At 41.6% G+C, this 20273-nt stretch overlaps 1 protein-coding gene across 3 annotated transcripts in view; it reads left to right on the plus strand.

Annotated features, from left to right (window-relative positions):
* snx19b (sorting nexin 19b) overlaps positions 1-20273 on the plus strand; it is a 161607-nt gene that overhangs the window by 7573 nt on the left and 133761 nt on the right. For all 3 annotated transcript variants that reach the window (XM_043676709.1, XM_043676707.1, XM_043676706.1), the window contains exons 2-6: positions 1522-1660; positions 2704-2804; positions 3514-3630; positions 4017-4147; positions 4730-4823. In XM_043676709.1, the coding sequence (XP_043532644.1) occupies positions 1522-1660; positions 2704-2804; positions 3514-3630; positions 4017-4147; positions 4730-4823 (582 nt within the window). The remainder of the gene's footprint in view (positions 1-1521; positions 1661-2703; positions 2805-3513; positions 3631-4016; positions 4148-4729; positions 4824-20273) is intronic.

Consider the following 20273-nt stretch of genomic DNA (forward strand, 5'->3'; position numbering starts at 1 on the left):
GAGGGAGTGCAGCGTAGGTTCACAAGGTCAATTCTTGGAATGGCGGGATTACCTTACACTGAAAGACTGGAGCGACTGGGCTTGTGTACCCTTGAGTTTAGAAGACTGAGAGGGGATCTGATTGAGACATGTAAGATTATTAAAGGATTGGACACTCTGGAGGCAGGAAACATGTTTCCGCTGATGGGTGAGTACCGAACCTGAGGACACAGCTTAAAAATACGGGGTAGACCATTTAGGACAGAGATGAGTAGAAACTTGTTCACCCAGAGAGTGGTGGCTGTGTGGAATGCTCTTCCCCAGAGGGCAGTGGAGGCCCAGTCTCTGGGTTCATTTAAGAAAGAGTTGGGTAGAGCTCTCAAGGATAGTGGAATCAAGGGTTATGGAGATAAGGCAGGAACAGGATACTGATTAGGAATGATCAGCCATGATCATATTGAATGGCGGTGCAGGCTCGAAGGGCTGAATGGCCTACTCCTGCACCTATTGTCTATTGTCTATTTCCGCATGGGTCTTTCCCTCGTCGAGGCGAATGTGAGGACTGCAGATGCTGGAGATTAGAGTTGAGAGTGTGGTGCTGGAAAAGCACAATAGGTCAGGCAGCATCCGAGGAGCAGGAAAATCGACGTCTTGGGCAAAAGCCCTTCATCAGGAATGAGGCTGGGAACCTCTGGGATGGAGACCCCCCCCACCCCCATTTATCTCTCCACCCTCGAGGCTCCCAGCCTCATTCCTCGTGAAGGGCTTTTGCCCGAGATGTCGATTTTTCCTGCTCCTCGGATGCTTCCTGCACTACTGTGCTTTTCCAGCACCACACTCTCGACTCTGTCCCCAATCTATCTGTTTCTGGGAGCTCTCCATTCTTATTGCTCCTTTTAACCCCCCACCCCCATTTATCTCTCCACCCTCGAGGCTCCCAGCCTCATTCCTCGTGAAGGGCTTTTGCCCGAGATGTCGATTTTTCCTGCTCCTCGGATGCTTCCTGCACTACTGTGCTTTTCCAGCACCACACTCTCGACTCTGTCCCCAATCTATCTGTTTCTGGGAGCTCTCCATTCTTATTGCTCCTTTTAACCTTGCTGCTTCCAGTCTAGAGTCCCCCACAGGTCTGCTGTCAGTCTGCATGCTTCTCTCCTGCCTTTCCTCCTCCTCCTCATTGATACTGACCGCCTACATCGGGGTCCCCCTGAACCCTCACCTTCAATTGTTGTGAGCTCATTGCGTCCTTGCACAATAAATGGTGCATTTTTGAGTTGGAAAGAGAGAAAGAGGCCACAACTGGGAAGTAGGGAATGGGAAAGAGATGGCAACTGGCAGTTTGGGAGTGGGGAAAAGGCTGCAGCCTGGGGTTGGAAAGGCAAACTTGGAGGAATGGGAGCAGGGAAGGCCAACCAGGTCCTGCAGGAATCAACATTAAAATGCTCAGTACGATTGCAGGCCCCATTAATTTACTACTGTTAAAGCGAAACAATGGTAAATAAGGTAACTTTCATGGAGGACTTATTGTATATCTTTCAACAGTATGAAACTGCATTGGACACAGAGAATCCTGGAACACTCCAGCAGGTGGCATATCACACTGTTAATCGACGCTACAGTGAATTCTTGAATCTGCAAACTAGACTGGAAGAAAAGGCAGAACTACGCAAGCTCCTCAAAAGTAAGAAAGTAATAACATTATAAATCCCAATCTTGCAAATCTATCATTACAATCTCCAGAGAGTTGCCTCATCGCTTGTGATGTAATAGGTGCTTGGAATCTGAGTGACACTGAGTGGTGGAGCGAGGAAATTAACAAGTGCAGAAATACATACACTACACATACCTGGCTTTGCGATACATTTGCCAATTTTAAATCAAGAGATTCATATAAGTGTCACTGTTTGGCTGTTTTTCTCATTCTTCCTTTGCGGAAGAACCTTCTGTTCAGCACTGTCTGAGTTTGAGAGTCCAAAACGTGGAATGCACGAAAGGTCTGTGCACAGCCTACCAAATTTTATGGTGCTTCAACTGTTTCTGTCAGTCTTTTCTGAAAAAGCTGTTTGTCTTGTATTCCCCAGGGTATTCATTAAATTGCACTTTATATATTTAACATCTGCTCATAATTTAATTTTTTAAAAAGCCCTCACATTCTTCATAATAAAATATATGAACCAAAGCTCTGAAGATGCTGGACCTCTGAAACAATTAAAAGTAGAATTGACCCCCAAACTTGAAACCTTAATTTTGTTTTCGCATCCTAAATGCTGCCAGACTTCCTGAGATTCCCTAGCAACTTTGTTTTTATTTGAACAAAATATATAATGTGCCTTTACCCACTTTAACATGTGAATATCCAGATTACGTTTATGATCCATTGCGTCGGTGAATCAATTAGAATGTACTTTTTTTCTCATATGTCACATTCCATATTTCCTCTGAAAACATTCTTACTTTGAATTTTATTTCAACAATATTTTAATAGAATATTAACAGAACATTGAAAACATTTTTAATATTTGCCATATTTCAATAAATTATTTTCAAATTCCAATCAAACTTAAAAAATGAGTTTGTTTTGGGAGCCTTTCAGTTTTATCACGTGATACAAACTGATAATTAAAAGACATCATTTTCAGAGTGCTTTGTGCGGAAATTAGCACAAATTTTTTAAAAAACTTATTTAATTTGATATTCTGTAAAATGCTTTCTTTTGGTTTTCAGATGTGAAAGGACCAAAGAAGCTCTTTCCCGACCTGCCATTTGGAAACATGGACAGTGATAAAGTAGAGGCTCGAAAAAGTCTTCTGGAGACCTTTCTGAAAGTAAGAGAAAAGTGACAGATGATTATAATGTTTCTTTCCCTGTGGATGATAGGAGTCCAGTTTGAAACTCATTCAGCCAACTAAGCGTCCTCTTGCGTTTACTCATCGCATTAATAGATTCGCCCTTTATTGAAAGAAGATCTGTATATTTGTGATGTCTTGTGCTCAATATTTATCTAATTCTGGGGTCAGCGTTGGGTACACTTGAGTTGATGTGGCATCATTAGATATAGGTCAATTTTCAACACTTGCAGTCCAAGTTCAATCATAAAAATAGAGCTTTTGTTGAATCTGTGATGATGCTTTTCATTTCCCACATCAGCCATCTATGGTTTTGGAAGGTAAGGTTGTGGACTAATATTGGCCATCTTTGTGCAGGTGTTTGTCATTTCAAGCTGTATGAAAATTTACCAAATTTTCTTTACGTAATGTCTGTGCAGTCCTCAGAAATTTTTCATGTTGTTTTAATAAAAGACATGATTGAACACCTTCTGTTACAAATGAAGTGTCACCGAAATAATATTTCCCAAATTCACTTCTTTTAAGCCCATTTTCTCTGGCTGTCAATGTGTTTGCTTCTGTGAATGTACAGCTGTGGAGCTGCAGTGAATGAAAAATCAAATCTGCTATTCTGTTTGTTAAGCATGAACTATTATTGTTTCGTTTCTGGAACTGTTCAGGATATAGTCTTTTAACTCTTTTTATACAGCAACTGTGTGCCATTCCTGAAAGTGCATATTCTGAGGAAATGCAGGAGTTTCTGGCTCTAAATACTGATGCTAGAATTGCTTTTGTGAAGAAATCCTTTGTGTCCAGGATTGACAAGGTAAATTTTAACTTCAGGAGTAATTTTGCCCAAGCTTTTATTAACCGGTCTTTTTTTTAAAGAGCTGCTCTTTGTTCAATACTATACAACAATAGCTCCATATTTTTAAATAAAAGTTGAGAAGTTCAGTTCTCAGACAGAATGTGCTAATTCTGGGACACAGTAATACTGTTTTAAATCTCTGAGTTGTGATTTCAACCACAATGGATTACAATCCTCAAGATTAATTTTTAATTTTTTTTCAACCAGAGGAATTGATGATGTTCGGAGTGAGGTTATACCAAGGATATATTGTACTAAGAAGTTTATTCTGCTGAAGGGTTTAATGGGGTTGATTGCAACAGCTGTAAGGAAATTTATCTTAGCATGGGTTTCTTTCCCTGCAGATTGTTGTCAGTGCGATTGTGGATACTTTGAAGACAGCATTCCCTCGAATAGAACCCCAGAGCCCTACTGAAGATGTGGGAGAATGTGAGGTAGATGGAAAATCTCAAGGGGATGGAAAGAAAGCGACAAAGTAGGTATCAATGTTAATATCAATATCAATTAAAAAAAAATCAGTAAATAAACTCTTCAGTGAGTGTCTGAGTCCTATTTTGTTCCTTTCTAAAATCTGCTTTTAATAGAAACAAATTTGATTTGATTTTTGATTTGATGTTTTGACTTAATTTATTGTAATCACATGGACTGTGAAAAGCTTTGTTTTGCAAGCAGTACAGGCAGATCATAGCAAACAAGGGCATGCAGATCATAGCAAACAAGGGCATACAGATCATAGGGTGCTTAAGACGGAGAGAGGAATACAAGGTTACAGTTGCACAGGAGGTCCATAAAGCAAGATCAACATGATTTGAAGTTAGAGAGGTCCATTCAGTACTAGTGTCAGCTGCAAATCCAGTGGTTAGATCATTGAGGTATGGATTTATACCATATGAGAGGCAAAACAAAATTGGAGATTTGGAGTATTTTAGGAGATTTAACCTGGACCTTGTGGATTATTCTGGAGATGTGTTATCATATTATCAATGTTGTATTATGTACAACAAATACAGAAATTTAGCCTTTGGCACTTTTGAGTATTGTCAACTTTTTTTTTCAGATCTCGTCTGAGGTTTACTTCCAGTAAAATTGCTCCAGCACTGAATGTTGGTGACATTCAAGCAAAAGTCACATACTGCTACAATGAGAACAACGTAAGACTCCAGTTTTCTATAATTTATATTATCTATATTTTAAGTTTCCATTGACATTGGAATACCACTACACAGGTATTAAATGTTTCTGCAATAAAGCCTGCTCCTTTTACTTTGATAAAGATATTTATATTTTGTTTTAATTTAATTTTTACTTTTCTACTCTTATAAAATATCTTATGTTAGTTCAGTGAAATGTCCCTACTGTTTGCTTAGTGCTCTAAATAATGAAGCCAAGAGTATTTTATACTTTTTTAACACATCTCTCTACCTGTTCTGCCACCCTTAATGACTTGGGTAGGTATACACCCAAGTTCTACTTCTGCACACCATTTAGAATACCACCCTTTTTAGTTTACACTATCTTTTTGTGTTCTGGCCATCTGTCAGCTATTTGCCTACACCATGAATTTGTCAATGTCTTGTTGAAATTCTATACTGTCCTAATCCCAGGTTAGAAATCTTTTAAGTTTTGTACATCTCCAGACTTTGACATTTGAACTTGCAAATTTCAACTGTGAAATGTCCCAATGAAATTCTCCTGCAATCCTTTCAAGGCTGTTGTTTTCCCTTTTAATGTGTTGCACCTAGTATTCTATGCATTACTTCAAATGTGGTCAAATCAGGGCTTTGTTCAGCTTTAGTAAAACTTGATCACCTTTATTTGCCAATCCTCTTGTTCCAAAGGCAACAAGTTCCTTGTATTTTACTCGTATCTGTTATATTTTGTTGATCTGTGTGCATAAACCCTGAAATCTTCACTTTGTCTAGTTCCATGATATACTATTTGGATCTATCCTTTTATTGGCCCAAAGTACTGTAGCTGAAAATGTGTTGCTGGAAAAGCGCAGCAGGTCAGGCAGCATCCAGGGAACAGGAGAATTGACGTTTCGGGCATAAGCCCTTCTTCAGGAATCGTTCTTCAGGAATCTTCAGGATTCCTGAAGAAGGGCTTATGCCCGAAACGTCGATTCTCCTGTTCCCTGGATGCTGCCTGACCTGCTGCGCTTTTCCAGCAACACATTTTCAGCTCTGATCTCCAGCATCTGCAGACCTCACTTTCTCCCCAAAGTACTGTAGATGACTTGTGTTGGAATCCATATGGCAATGTTAACCCATTCACTTAAAATGACAAATAAGTATTGATATTTTATGTTTCAGTTTACACTTTCATGCCACTATCAAAATTCTAAAAATCTTAAAAACAATAAGGTAAGTAAGTCCCCAGGGTCTGATGTGATCTATCCCAGAATACTGAGGGAGGCAAATGATTCGGAGATGCCGGTGTTGGACTGGGGTGTACAAAGTTAAAAGTCACACAACACCAGGTTATAGTCCAACAGGTTTAATTGGAAGCACACTAGCTTTCGGAGCGACGCTCCTTCATCAGGAGATTGTGGAGGGCTCGATCGTAACACAGAATTTATAGCAAAAATTTGCAGTGTGATGTAACTGAAATTATACATTGAAGAATTGATTGTCTGTTAACTATTTTTAAAAAAGGGTTTTGTGATTTACACATGAAAGAAGTGAAACTATCACTGTATTCTAACAGATGAAAGGCTTAACAGACAATCAATTCTTCAATGTATAATTACAGTTACATCACACTGCAAATTTTTGCTATAAACTCTGTGTTCCAATCGAGTCCTCCACATCACCTGATGAAGGAGCGTCGCTCCGAAAGCTAGTATGCTTCCAATTAAACCTGTTGGACTATAACCTGGTGTTGTGTGATTTTTAACTTTTGTGTGATGTGTCTGTGTAGTGCAATGGTGATCACCTGTAATGTGACATGAACCCAAGGTCCCGGTTGAGGCCCTCCCTATGGGTACTGAACCTAGCTATCAGCAGGGGATAGGGATCAGAGGGAGGCAAAAGAAGAGATTACTGGGGCCTTGACAGAGATCGATGTATTCTCTTTAGCCACAGGCAAGGTCTCAGAAGACTGGAGATTAATCGATGTTATTCATTTCTTTAAGAAGGTAAACAGGCATAATCCAGCAGGTTATTGGCTGGTGAGCCTTATGTCAGTGGTAGGGAAATTATTGGAGAAGCCACTTAGCGACAGGATTTACGCATTTGGAAAATAATTGATCTATTCTGGATAGTCAGCAAGGCTTTGTGTGGGAAGGCCTTGTCTCACAAATTCGATTGAGTTTTTTGAGGAAGAAATGAAGGTAATTCAGAATAGGGCAATAGATGTTGTCTACATGGACTTTATTAAAGCATTTGACAAAGTGCCTCATGGTAGGATGGATCTGAAGATTAAATCACATGGGACCCATGGTAAGTTGGATACAACATTGGCTTGGTCAGAGAAGACAGAGTAGTTGTGGAGGAGTGTTTTTTTTGACTGGAGTTGTGTGATCAGTGCTGTTCTGCAAGGATCAAAGTTGGGAGCTATGTTGTTTGTAATATATAAAAAGGATTTGAATGAAAATGTAGATGGTCTGATTAGTAATCTTGCAGATGACATGAAATTTGGTAGACTATTGGATAGTTAGGAAGGTTGCCAAAGGATATAGCAGGATAAAGATCTGTTGGAAAGTTGAGCTGCAAAATGGCAGATGAAGTTTAATCTAGACATCTGTGAGGTAAGGCATTTTGGGAGGTCAAATGCAAGAGGAAATTATAGAGTAAATGGCAGAACCTTTACAAGCAGTGATATACAGAGGGATCTTGGGGTGCAAGTCTCAAGCTTCAAGAAAGTGACAACACAAATGGATAAGTTGATAAAGAAGGTTTACGGCCTGCTTGCCATTATCGGTCCGGGCATTGTGTATGAAATTTGGCAAATCATGTTACAGCTGCAAAAGACTTCAGTTAGACCACATTTCAAATACTGTGTGCAGTCTGGTTCCCACACCATTGGAAGGATGTGGAGGCTTTGGAGAGTATGCAAAAGAGGTTTACGAGAATGTTGTCTGGATTAGAGTGCTTTAGCTGAAAGGAGGGGTTGGACAAAATTGAATTGTTTTGCTAGAGCATTAGAGGCTGAGGGCAACCTGATGGAACTATATAAAAATTATGAGAGGCATGGATAGGGTGGATAGTTGGAATCTTTTTCCTAGACTAGAAATGTTAAATACCAAGTACCATAGGTTTAAGAGAGAGGGGTAAAGTTTAAAGGAGATGTATGAGGCAATGTTTTTTTCAGAGGATGGTAGGAGCCTGTAATGCTGCCAGTGGAGGTGGTAGAAGCTGATTTGATAGCAATATTTAAGAGGCATTTAAACAGACCGAGAAACAGGCTGGGAATAGAGGGCTATGGACCATAAATGGGATTAGTTTAGAATGGCATCAAGGTTGATACGGACATGGTTGGCTGAAGGGCCTGTTCGTGTGCTGTAGTGCTCTATGTTCTCAATCAAATCATTTTCCATGCTTCTTGAATACAAACCTAATTTATGTAATCTTTACTTTAATGTAGCCTTTGGATTCTAACAACTTGTAAACAAATGTGCCAGTGAGTATGCTCACAGCAAGGCCCCATAGTTAGGTTATCCAATTTGGTGGTGATCAGGAATGAATGCTGGCCAGGACACAGGAATGATCTCAAGTAGTGCCATTACATCTTTTAAGCCCACCTTTAGAAGTAGAAAAAAATGTCTGTCTGATCCCAAAAAATAGTAACATTGACAATTCTGCACTCCTTCAGTGCTGCTTTTAAGTATCAACTTAGATTAAGTGCTCATGCCTGGGATAGGGAGGAGGAGTCTTGAATCTTTATTTCTTTTGGCCCAGAGGTAAGAACACTGACAATAAGTCAAACTGATTAGAAGAATATTAAGTAAGTGAAGCACTCTCAATGTCAAACTCTCTTTTTTTTCTCTCGACATTCCTAAGCAATGAGGCTATTTTTCAAAATTCCCATATGTTACAAGAAGACTCAAATTAATCGGCATTGCCCTACCCTTTGGAGACTTAACATTTCAAGTCAGGACGATGCCAGAGTAGTACTTAGCTGAGGTAACCCATAGCTAACAAGCTTAGTTAGTTTTTAAGCTTCATTAACTCTCCTGAAACTATTGCCTCTTGAACTACATGAAGCTGTCATGAAGAAACATTATTTTCTACCTTGATACCAGTTGATACTTTACTTCCTTACTTTCACTTGAAAATCCCAGTAATTAGTAAATTGTAATGTCTCACATCAAATACCTAAATTCTAATTAAATATAATTGTGGAAATATTAGCTGTGGAGTTGAGAGAAAATGAAATAAAATCATGCAACAAACCTATGTTAATCTATCTCTGTCAAGACTGATTTACATAATGTTGTTGTGCTGTTGACATTGTCAACATATTACTTTCATTATGTCAGGAGCTTTCCTAAAATAGACCACATCTAAATGTGGAAAGGCAACAAATGACTCATTAACCAAATTTTGAAAATTTGCCAAAGAATTTGGATGACTGTTTAAATAAAGCTTATCTCTGTTATATCTTGGCCTTCATACTTGGTAATCTGATATAAAGACATACCATGCCATAAAACCAGTAAGTATCTTTATTGGAGGATTTCTGTTTAATTAGTAATGGGTAATGGATAAGCTGAACAATCACAGAATATTTGGTACTTATACGTTGAAGCATTACTTTTAAAGAAATCTTGATGAAACACATAAAAAAACATAAAAAACAGCGGAAATATCTTTTTTTTTCTCTGTTTCTTTTTTTTCTCTTTTCTGCTTCTGTTCATTGTCTGTCTCTCTGTGTTTCATAAACATAAATGTGCAAATATTTGCTATTGGTAAATCTTGCAATTGGTGCGGATTCATTTTCAGGCTCGGTACGAGCATCAAAGATGAATTAGAGGTAATAGGGTATGTGCAAAATGCTCGCGTTGAAGAAACGTACATAATATAGTGTTGTATGGTCCATTAGATATTACAGAACTGTGCAAGTGCAAAGTCATGAACTGGGTTTAACTGGAAGATGAGCTTTTGGAGACCAGACACAGATGTAGAGAAAAAATGCTAATGAACAACTGGCTTTTGGTTCTAGTTAGGATATGGGCAGCAGAGTTTTGTATCAGTGCAGGTTGAGGTTGGGATGCTAGCCAGCAGAGCATTGGAATAATTGAACCTTGGAACTGAGTATAATATTGAAGACAGCTTAGCCAGCAACTGAGGTGAAAGAAAAGGGAGGGCTTTGTGATGATGAAAATGGGATTGGAAACTCAGCTAATGATCATGAAGATGCCAGCATTACCACAGTTTCCTTCAATCTGACACAGTGACCAGGATCAGGATTGATTCTCAGCCAAATGTTTTGTTTCAGTGCAGGGCAAGATAAGAAATCTCTGCAAATTATTCTTTAGCTATGACTTGATAAAGAAATGTGGAATCATGCCTGATTCATGCTCCCCCAAAGGGCAGTGGAGGATGGCTTTTGGAGGAGAATATAGGGCAATCAATGAATATGAAGTAGTTTTGGCAAAGGAGAATAGCATTATATGATGGATGTGTAAATCAGCTGTGGTCACCTATGTGCAAACAGATAAATCTCTTTGGCTGGATGAAATGAATTTCAGGCTGTCGAGTGAGGCAAGGAAGAAAATAGCTGGGGTGCTGGCAATAGTTTTCAATTGGAGAGGTACAGAGGACTGGAATTCAGCCAGTGTGGTATTATTATTCAAGATGGGAACAAGAGATAAACCCGGAAACTATACTTCAATAAATCTAAAATCAATGATGGGGAAACTAATGGAAGGAATTCTGAGGAACCAAATTAATCTACAGTTGGAGAAGCAGGATTAATCAAGATCATTTGGCATAGTTTGTCATGGGGTGGTCACGAATGGCCACCTTATTGTAGAGAAAACCAAGTGTGTAGATAAGGTCATTACATTTGATGTTGTCTACTTGGATTTTAGCAATGTCTTTGATTTGGTTCTGTATGGGAATAAAGATAAGAGCCCAAGTGATTCAAGGAAATTTGGCTAATTGGATTCAGAATTGGCTGAGTGGCAGGAAGCAGAGTGTGATGGCCAGGGGATGATTTTGAGATATGAACAATGTCTCCATTGGAGTTCTGCAGAGATCAATGTTGGGGCCTTCGCTGTTTGTCATAGAGTTATAGAGATCTATAGCACGGAAACAGACTTATCAGTCCAACTCATCCATCCCGACCAGATATCCCAACCTAATTTAGTTCCATTTGCCAGCACTTGGCCCATATCCCTCTAAACCCTTCCTGTTCAAATACCCATCCAGATTCCTTTTAAATGTTACAATTGTACGAGCGACCACCACTTCCTCTGGCAGCTCATTCCATACAGGCACCACCCTCCAAGTGAAAATGTTGCCCCTAAGGTCCCTTATATATCTTTACCGTCTCACCCTAAACCTTTGCTCTCTAGCTCTGGACTCCCCGACCCCAGGGAAAAGACTTTGTCTATTTATCCTATCCATGCCGCTCATGATTTTATAAACCTTTATAAGGTCACCCCTCAGCCTCCGACACTCCAGGGAAAACAGCCCTATCCTATTCAGCCCCTCCCTATAGCTCAAATCCTCCAATCCTGGCAACATCTTTGTAAATCTTTTCTGAACCCTTTCAAGTTTCACAACATCCTTCCGATAGGAAGGAGACCAGAATTGCATGCAGTATTCCAAAAGTGGCCTAACCAACGTTCTGTACAGCCGCAACCTGACCTCCCAACTCCTATACTCGATGCTCTGACCAACAAAGGAAAGCATACCAAACGCCGCCTTCACTATCCCATCTACCTGCGACTCTGCTTTCAAGGAGCTACGAACCTGCACCCCAAGGTTTTTGTTCAGCAAAACTCCCTAGGATCTTAACATTAAGTGCATAAGTCCTGCCTGATTTGCTTTCTCAAAGTGCAGCACCTCACATTTATCTCCATTAAACTCCAGCTGCCACTTCTCAATCCATTGGCCCATCCGATCAAGATCCCATAGTAATCTGAGGTAACCTTTTTCACTGTCCACTATGCTTCCAATTTTGGTTTAGATCAGAGTGGTGCTGGAAAAGCACAGCAGATCGGGCAGCATCCAAGGAGCAGGAAAATTGACGTTTCGGGCCAAAGCCCTTCATCAGGAATAGAGGCAGGAAACCTGCAGGGTGGAGAGATAAATGAGAAGGGGCTGAGGTTGGGGAGAAGGAAGCAAAGAGTACAATAGGTGAATAGGGCTGGGAATGGAGGTGATAGGTCAGAGGGGAAGGTAGAGTGGATAGGTGGGAAGGGAGATTGGCAGGTAGGACAGGTCATGAGGAGGACAGTGCTGAGCTGGAAGGTTGGAACTGAGGTAAGGTGGGGGGAGGGGGGAAATGAGGAAACTGGTGAAGTCCACATTGATGCCCTGGGATTGAAGTATTCTGAGGCGGAAGGTGAGGCAGTCTTCCTCCAGGCGTTGGGTGGTGAAGGAGCGGCGGTGAAGGAGGCCCTCAGCAGAGTGGGAGGGGTAGTTGAAATGTTGGGCCACGGGGTGGTAGGGATGATTGGTGCGGGTGTCCCGGAGATGTTCCCTGAAGCGCTCTGCGAGGAGGCGTCCAGTCTCCCCAATGTAAGGGAGACCGCATTGGGAGCAACGGATGCAATAAATGTCATTGGTGGGTGTGCAGGTGAAACTTTGATGGATGTGGAAGGCTCCTCTAGGGCCTTGGATAGAGGTGAGGGAGGAGGTGTGGGCGCAGGTAGGGATGGGGTTTGAGGGATGTGGATGAGATGCGTTGGATGGTATCTTCATCCACATGAGAGGGGAATTTTGGTGTCAGCTGCAAACTTACTATCTATAACTTCTATGTTAATATCCAAATCTTTTATATAAATGACAAAATGTAGTGGACCCAGCACCGATCCTTGTGGCATTCCACTGGTCACAGGCCTCCAGTTTGAAAAACAATCCTCCACCAACACCCTCTGCCTTCTACCTTCAAGCCAAGAGATAATAACATTGCTAACCAGCCTCCCGTGGGGAACCTTGTCGAATGCCTTACTTAAATCCACATAGATCATGTCCACCGCTCTGCTCTCATCAATCCCCTTTGTTACTTTGTAAAAAAAAAACTCAATCAAGTTCATGAGACATGATTTCCCATGCACAAAGCCATGTTTGTGTTATGGATTAATGATTTAGAGGGACATAGAAGGTGAGATCAGTAAGTTCGTGGATGGCATGAAACTTTGGTGAGGTGGTAAATAGTGAGGAGGATAACCTTAGATTGAGGGAAACTATCGATGGTCAGATGGGATGATCAATAGCAAATAGAATTCAATCTGAATAAGTGTTAGTTGATTTCCCTGGGTAGGACAAATAAGACAAGGGAATACAGAATGAACGTTACGACTCTAGGAAACACCAAGGATCAGAAGGATCTTGATATGCAAGTCTACCAGTCTTTTAAGGTCATGGGACAGGTGGATAGTATTTAAAAAGACATATGGGATACTTACTTTTTTTTGCTGAGGCATAGAGTTTAACAACAGGGAACTTATACTAGAACTGTATAAAATGTTGGTTAGGCCTAAGTGGAGAATTGTGTGCAGTTCTGAAATCCACATTATAGGATGGATGTAATTACATTGGAGCAGGTGCAGAGGAGATTTACCAACATGTTGTCTGAGCTGAAGAGAGATTGGACAGAGTGAAATTGTTGCCTTTGGAGCAGTGTATATCGAGAAGGGGCATGACTTGGATGTATAAAATTGTGAGAGGCATAGATAAGACAGTACTTTTTACCTTGGTAAAGGGATCAATGACTGGGGAGTAGATTTAAGGTAAAGTAGGAGGTTTAGAGGGGTTGTGAGGAAAAACATTTTCATCCAGACGATGGTGGGAAGCTGGAACTCACTGCCAGTAAGGGAGGTAGAGACAGAAAACCCTCGTAGGTGTTCAAAGTTTGTGAGAAGATTTGTAGCTCAGGTGCTTGTTGTTGTTCTGTTCGCCGAGCTGGGAATTTGTGTTGCAGACGTTTCGTCCCCTGTCTAGGTAGTGGTTGTTCTCCCTGATCCGCACACTATCAAGTCTAAAGAATGTAAACTTAAGAGTCATAAAGGTACTTCAACCCGATCGCATCTACACCAATTAGAAATAAGCACCGAACTATTCCTATCCTGTTTTCCAGCACTTGATCAATGTATGCCTTAGCATCATAAGAACACAACTAAATACTAAAAAAAGTTCTGAGGGTTTTCTGTTGTGATTCTGTTCGCCGAGCTGGGAATTTGTGTTGTAGACGTTTTTCCCCTGTCTAGGTGATATCCTCAGTGCTTGGGAACCTCCTGTGAAGCGCTTCTGTGATCTTTCCTCTGGCATTTGTAGTGGTTTGAATCTGCCACTTCCGGTTGTCAGTTCCAGCTATCCGTTGCAGTGGTCAGTATATTGGGTCCAGGTCGATGTGCTTATTGATTGAATCTGTGGATGAGTGCCCTGCCTCTAGGAATTCCCTGTGTGAGTGGCTTTCCTGTATACCTTTGTGGTGAATTCTCCGTTCAGTGTTCTCTGTACCATCACACCTAGGAATGGGAGTTGGTTGTCCTTTTCTTCCTCTCTAGTGAATCGGATTCCTGTGAGTGTGGCATTGATGATCCGGTGTGAGTTCTCTATTTCTGTGTTTTTAATGATTGCAAAGGTGTCATCCACATATCTGACCCAGATATCCGACCGAACGGATAATTCACCACAAAGGTATACAGGAAAGCCACTCACACAGGGAATTCCTAGAGGCAGGGCACTCATCCACAGATTCAATCAATAAGCACATCGACCTGGACCCAATATACTGACCACTGCAACGGATAGCTGGAACTGACAACCGGAAGTGGCAGATTCAAACCACTACAAATGCCAGAGGAAAGATCACAGAAGCGCTTCACAGGAGGTTCCCAAGCACTGAGGATATCACCTAGACAGGGGAAAAACGTCTACAACACAAATTCCCAGCTCGGCGAACAGAATCACAACAGAAAACCCTCAGAACTTTTTTTAGTATTTAGTTGTGTTCTTATGATGCTAAGGCATACATTGATCAAGTGCTGGAAAACAGGATAGGAATAGTTCGGTGCTTATTTCTAATTGGTGTAGATGCGATCGGGTTGAAGTACCTTTATGACTCTTAAGTTTACATTCTTTAGACTTGATAGTGCGCGGATCAGGGAGAACAACCACTGTGGGGAAAAATGACCATTCTACTGGGGATAAGGGTATCAACGTCAAAGGTATGGGCTTGCAGCTGCAGAGGAACAGCTGCCAGAAGCATCATGGTAAATAGCGAGTTGAAGGCACAGGAATTTAAGAGTTGTAAAGTGCGGTTGTCTTGGAAAATGCTTTTCCCAGGAACAGATCTAGAAAGAAGTAGAATTTGAAGTGAGTGGGGAGTGAGCATAGTTGGGAATACAAGGAAGTAAAAAGGGATTATTGAAGCTTTCAAAAGTTAAGAACGTATAGATCTTTTTATTTGTCACCAGTCTTTAAATTGCAGTTTACTCATGAAGGTAAGTCATCATGAACCACATGGGACAGGACAGTTGGGAAACTGGAGAACTTTGCAGAGCCTGTACCTTTTAGAAAGATTATTTGGCAAACCGATGTTCCTTCTGAATGTTTAGTCATTTGTGTTAATCTTTTCCTTCATGGATACAGTCTTCAATATGTGTCCTATTAAAGATCTGAAAAATGAAAAAGTAATTGCTAGAAGCATGTTCTGAAAATGCATTGTGCTGTAAGATGTTGAATGATTCATGTAATAGGATATGAGATAAGTGCGAGTTTGCATCTTTTTTTTCCTGGATGTAAGTTTGCTCACTGAGCTGAAAGGTTCGTTTTCAGACATTTTGTCACCATACTAGGTAACATCATCAGTGAGCCTCTGGTGAAGCATTGGTGTGAGTGAACCGCTTTCTATTTGTGTGTTTAGGTTTCCTTGTATTGGTGATATCAGTTCCTGTGGTGATGTCATTTGCTGTGGTGATGCCATTTCCTGTTGTTTTTCTCAGAGGGTGGTAAATGGGGTCCAAGTCGATGTGTTTGTTGATCCAGTTCCGGTTGGAATGCCATGCTTGTGGGAATTCTCATGCGTGTCTCTGTTTGCTTTGTCTTAGAATGGATGTGTTGTCCCAGTCAAAGTGGTGTCCTTCCTCATCTGTATGTAAGGATACCAGTGAGAGTGGGTCATGTCTTTTTGTGGCTAGTTGATGTTGATTATCCTGGTGGCTAGTTTTTTGCCTGTTTGTCCAATGTAGTTCTTGCAAGGGATTTTGTAAATGACATTAGTTTTGCTTGTTGTCTGTATGAGATCTTTCATGTTCATTAGCTGCTGTTTCAATGTGTTGGTGGGTTTGTGGGCTACCATGATGCCAAGAGGTCTGAGTAGTCTGGCAGTCATTTCTGAGATGTGTTTGATGTAGGGAAGAATGGCTAAGGTTCCTGGACAGGTTTTGTCTGCTTGTTTGGGTTTGTTGTTGAGAAATCGGTGGACTGTGTTCATTTCGTCTGGATTAGAGTGGTACTGGAAAAGCACAGCAGGTCAGGCAGCATCCAAGGAGCAGGAAAATCAATGTTTCGGGCAAAAACCTTTCATCAGGAATAGAGACAGGAAACCTGCAGGATGGAGAGATAAATGAGAGGAGGGAGTGGGGGTGGGGAGAAAGTAGCATAGAGTACAATAGGTGAATGAGGGCAGTCTTCCTCCAGGCGTTGGGTGGTGAAGGAGCGGCGGTGAAGGAGGCCCTCAGCAGAGTGGGAGGGGTAGTTGAAATGTTGGGCCACGGGGTGGTAGGGATGATTAGTGCGGGTGTCCCGGAGATGTTCCCTGAAGCGCTCTGCGAGGAGGCGTCCAGTCTCCCCAATGTAAGGGAGACCGCATTGGGAGCAACGGATGCAATAAATGTCATTGGTGGGTGTGCAGGTGAAACTTTGATGGATGTGGAAGGCTCCTTTGGGGCCTTAGATGGAGGTGAGGGAGGAGGTGTGGGCACAGGTTTTGCAATTCCTGCGGTGGCAGGGGAAGGTGCCAGGATGGGTGGGTGGTTTGTTGGGGGGCATGGACCTGACCAGGTAGTCATGGAGGGAACGGTCTTTGCGGAAAGGGGTGGGGAGGGAAATATACCTCTGGCGGTGGAGTCCGTTTGGAGGTGGCGGAAATGTCAGCAGATGATGCGGTTAATGCGAAGGTTGGTAGGGTGGAAGGTGAGCACCAGGGGGATTCTGTCCTTGTTACAGTTGGAGGGGTGGGGTTCGAGGGCGGAGATGCGGGATGTTGTCTAGATGCGTTCAAGGGCATCTTTTACTCGTGGGAAGGGAAATTGCGGTCTCTCAAGAAGGTGTGTTCTGTGGTGGAACTGGTCCTCCTGGGAGCAGATACGGTGGAGGCGGAGGAATTGGGAATACTGGATGGCATTTTTGTAGGAGGTAGGGTGGGAAGAGGTGTAATCCAGGTAGATGTGGGAGTCGGTGGGTTTGTAAAAAATGTCGGTGTCAAGTCGGTTGTCATTAATGGAGATGGAGAGGTCCAGGAAGGGGAGGGAGGTGTCAGACATGGTCCAAGTGAATTTAAGGTTGGAGTGGAATGTGTTGGTGAAGTTGATGAATTGCTCAACCTCCTCGTGGGAACACGAGGTGGCGCCGATGCAGTCATCGATGTAGTGGAGGAAGAGGTGGGGAGTGGTGCCTGTGTAACTATGGAAGATGGACTGTTCTACATAGCCAATGAAGAGACAGGCATAGCTGGGGCCCATACGGGTGCCCATGGCTACCTCCTTTGGTCTGGAGAAAGTGGGAGGATTTGAAGGAGAAATTGTTAAGGGTGAGGACAGTTCAGCCAAACAAATGAGAAGTGGAAGGGTACTGTTGGGGATGTCGGGAGAGGGAGAAACCGTGGGCTTGGAGGCTCTGGTCATGGCAGATGGAGCTGTAAAGGGATTGGATATCCATGGTGAAGATGAGGCGTTAGGGGCTGGGGAAACGGAAGTCTTGGAGGAGGTGGAGGGCGTAGCATGCTGAGACAATGGGTCGGCCAGGGTGGTCAGGCTTGTGGATCTTGCGAAGGAGGTAGAATTGGGTGGTGTGGGGTTCCCAGCCTATGAGGTTGGAAGCTGTGGGTGGGAGATCTCCTGAGGTGATGAGGTTCTGTATGGTCTGGGAGATCATGGTTTGGTGATGGAGGGGGCAGTAGGAGGAGGTGTCTTCGAGTTGGCGTCTGGCTTCAGCGGTGTAGAGGTCAGTGCGCCAAACTACCACTGCACCCCCTTTATCCGCTGGCTTGATGGTGAGATTGGTATCCGTTCTTTTTGAATATGTTGTATAAGTGATTTTCCACTGCTCTTTGTAGTTCCTCTATATTGCAGTATGTGGTGGCTTGTTGAAATAATGTTCTAATGCAGCTTCGTTTGTGGGTTTGGGATGATTTGCTTCTGTAAATCAGTAATTGGTCTATATGTGTTGTTTTCCTGTAGATGTTGGTTTGAAGTTCCCAATTGACTGCTCACTTTATTGTGACATTTCGGAATGGCAGTTTGTTGTTGTTATCCTCATCTTTAGTAAATTTTATGCCAGTAGGGATATTATTGATGGTCTTGAAGGTTTCCTCTAATTTGTTTTGTTTTGTGATGACAAAGGTGTCATCCACGTAGCAGACCCAAAGTTTGGGTTGGATGGTGGGCAGAGCTATTTGTTCGATTCTCTGCATTACTGCCTCTGTTAAGAACCCTGATATTGGAGATCCCATGGGTGTTCCGTTGGTTTGTCTGTAAATTTTGTTATTGAAAGTGAAGTGGGTGGTAAGGCATAGGTCCACTAGCTTGATAATGTTGTCCTTACTGATGAAGTTGGTGGTATTTGATGTATGTGTCTTTGGTTCTTATAATGTAGTCAGTGATTCCTTGGCCAGATTGATGTTAATGGATGTGAACAGGGCTGTTACGTCAAAGGAGACCATTATTTCATCCTCTTCTGTCTTGGTGTCTTTGGTTTTCAGGAATTCTTTTATTTTCTTTTTGGCAAGTCTCTAACCTCAATTAAATCCTCAAGCACCATTCTGTTTTACAGGAAAGGGGAAGGAAAAGTTTGGAGTTGAGGTAATCTGCAAACTTCAACTGTCTCCTCACACAGCCACTGATAAAGTTATATTGACAGTGGCCAAAAGAGGTGTGTGGTATGTATCTATGAGTGATATTCAGGAAATGTAACTGCGTATCAGCTATTACTGAGTTAATTTTGTTTAAGTCAGTTTTTAGCTAATCGTAGTTGCAATACAGACTGTAAAGTATATCACAGGGCTTCCAGAAGACCTTTTATTGATCTGGAATTTGAGTAGTTGGAAAGTAGTTGAATTGCAAAGTACTGTTGCTTTTCAATACATAACCAAGGTGCAATAAATGTAAACAGCTCTTCAGCACTATCATAGTACACAACACAATAATATTTTACTTAGTTATCTATTCAAGTTCATATTAATTCAGGTCTACATTTTATACTTATTAAGAAACAGCTGCATTGATTTTACTGGCCTTTTCAGTGTGCACATGTTGGTTTCTGAGTATCTGAAATCCTTGAAGAGAAATACAGATTTTGTTGAAATTCAGGCTTAATGCCTAATGTTGTAAAGATAAATATGACAATTTGTATAAAATATACTGACTGTGCTGGAAAGGAAATTTGGCATTCTAATCTGTAATATTTCTAAGTGAATAAATAGTAAGTTACAATTTTTAGGATATAGGTTTGCTCGCTGAGCTGGAAGGTTCATTTCCAGATGTTTCGTCACCATACTAGGTAACAAATTCAGTGGGACTCTAGGCAAAGCACTGCTGATAATTCCTGCTTTCTATTTGTATGTTTGGGTTGCTTTGGGATGGTGATGTCATTTCCTGTGGTGATATCATTTCCTGTTCTTTTTCTCAGGGAGTGGTAGATGGGGTCTAATTCGATGTGTTTGTTGATTATAATAGAGTTCTGGTTGGAATGCAATGCTTCTCGGAATTCTTGTGTGTGTCTCTGTTTAGCTTGTCCCAGGATGGATGTGTTGTCCTAGTCGAAGTGGTGCCCTTCCTTATCTGTATGTAAGGATACTAGTGAGAGAGGGTCAGTTGTTTTGTGGCTACATGGTCATCAATAAACACATCGAGTTAGACTCCACCTAACTGGTCGTTTCTCCTAATATTTCCTCCTGTGGTGTGGTGTGAAGTGTCTTGGAATGATTAACTATATTAACTGATTTTTTTGATAAAGGGAAGTTCTTGTCATTATTGTTGGTGATCTTAATCTTAGTGATAAAATAATTCTTTAGCTGTTCATACCTATTGATGGCAAATTTACATGTACAAAATTTCCTTTTTGGAAACTTGTGCTGTACTGTCAGAGTTGCTGTGTCTAGGATATAATAATTTTCCGACTGAGTTGTCATTAGAATAGATTACTCTGTATCTGACTTAATTGTACAGAGAGATGTAAATTATGTCCGTTATTCTTGCCTAACCA

The sequence above is a fragment of the Chiloscyllium plagiosum genome, chromosome 35 (assembly GCF_004010195.1).
Source record: "Chiloscyllium plagiosum isolate BGI_BamShark_2017 chromosome 35, ASM401019v2, whole genome shotgun sequence".
In the NCBI taxonomy this organism is placed as follows: domain Eukaryota; kingdom Metazoa; phylum Chordata; class Chondrichthyes; order Orectolobiformes; family Hemiscylliidae; genus Chiloscyllium; species Chiloscyllium plagiosum.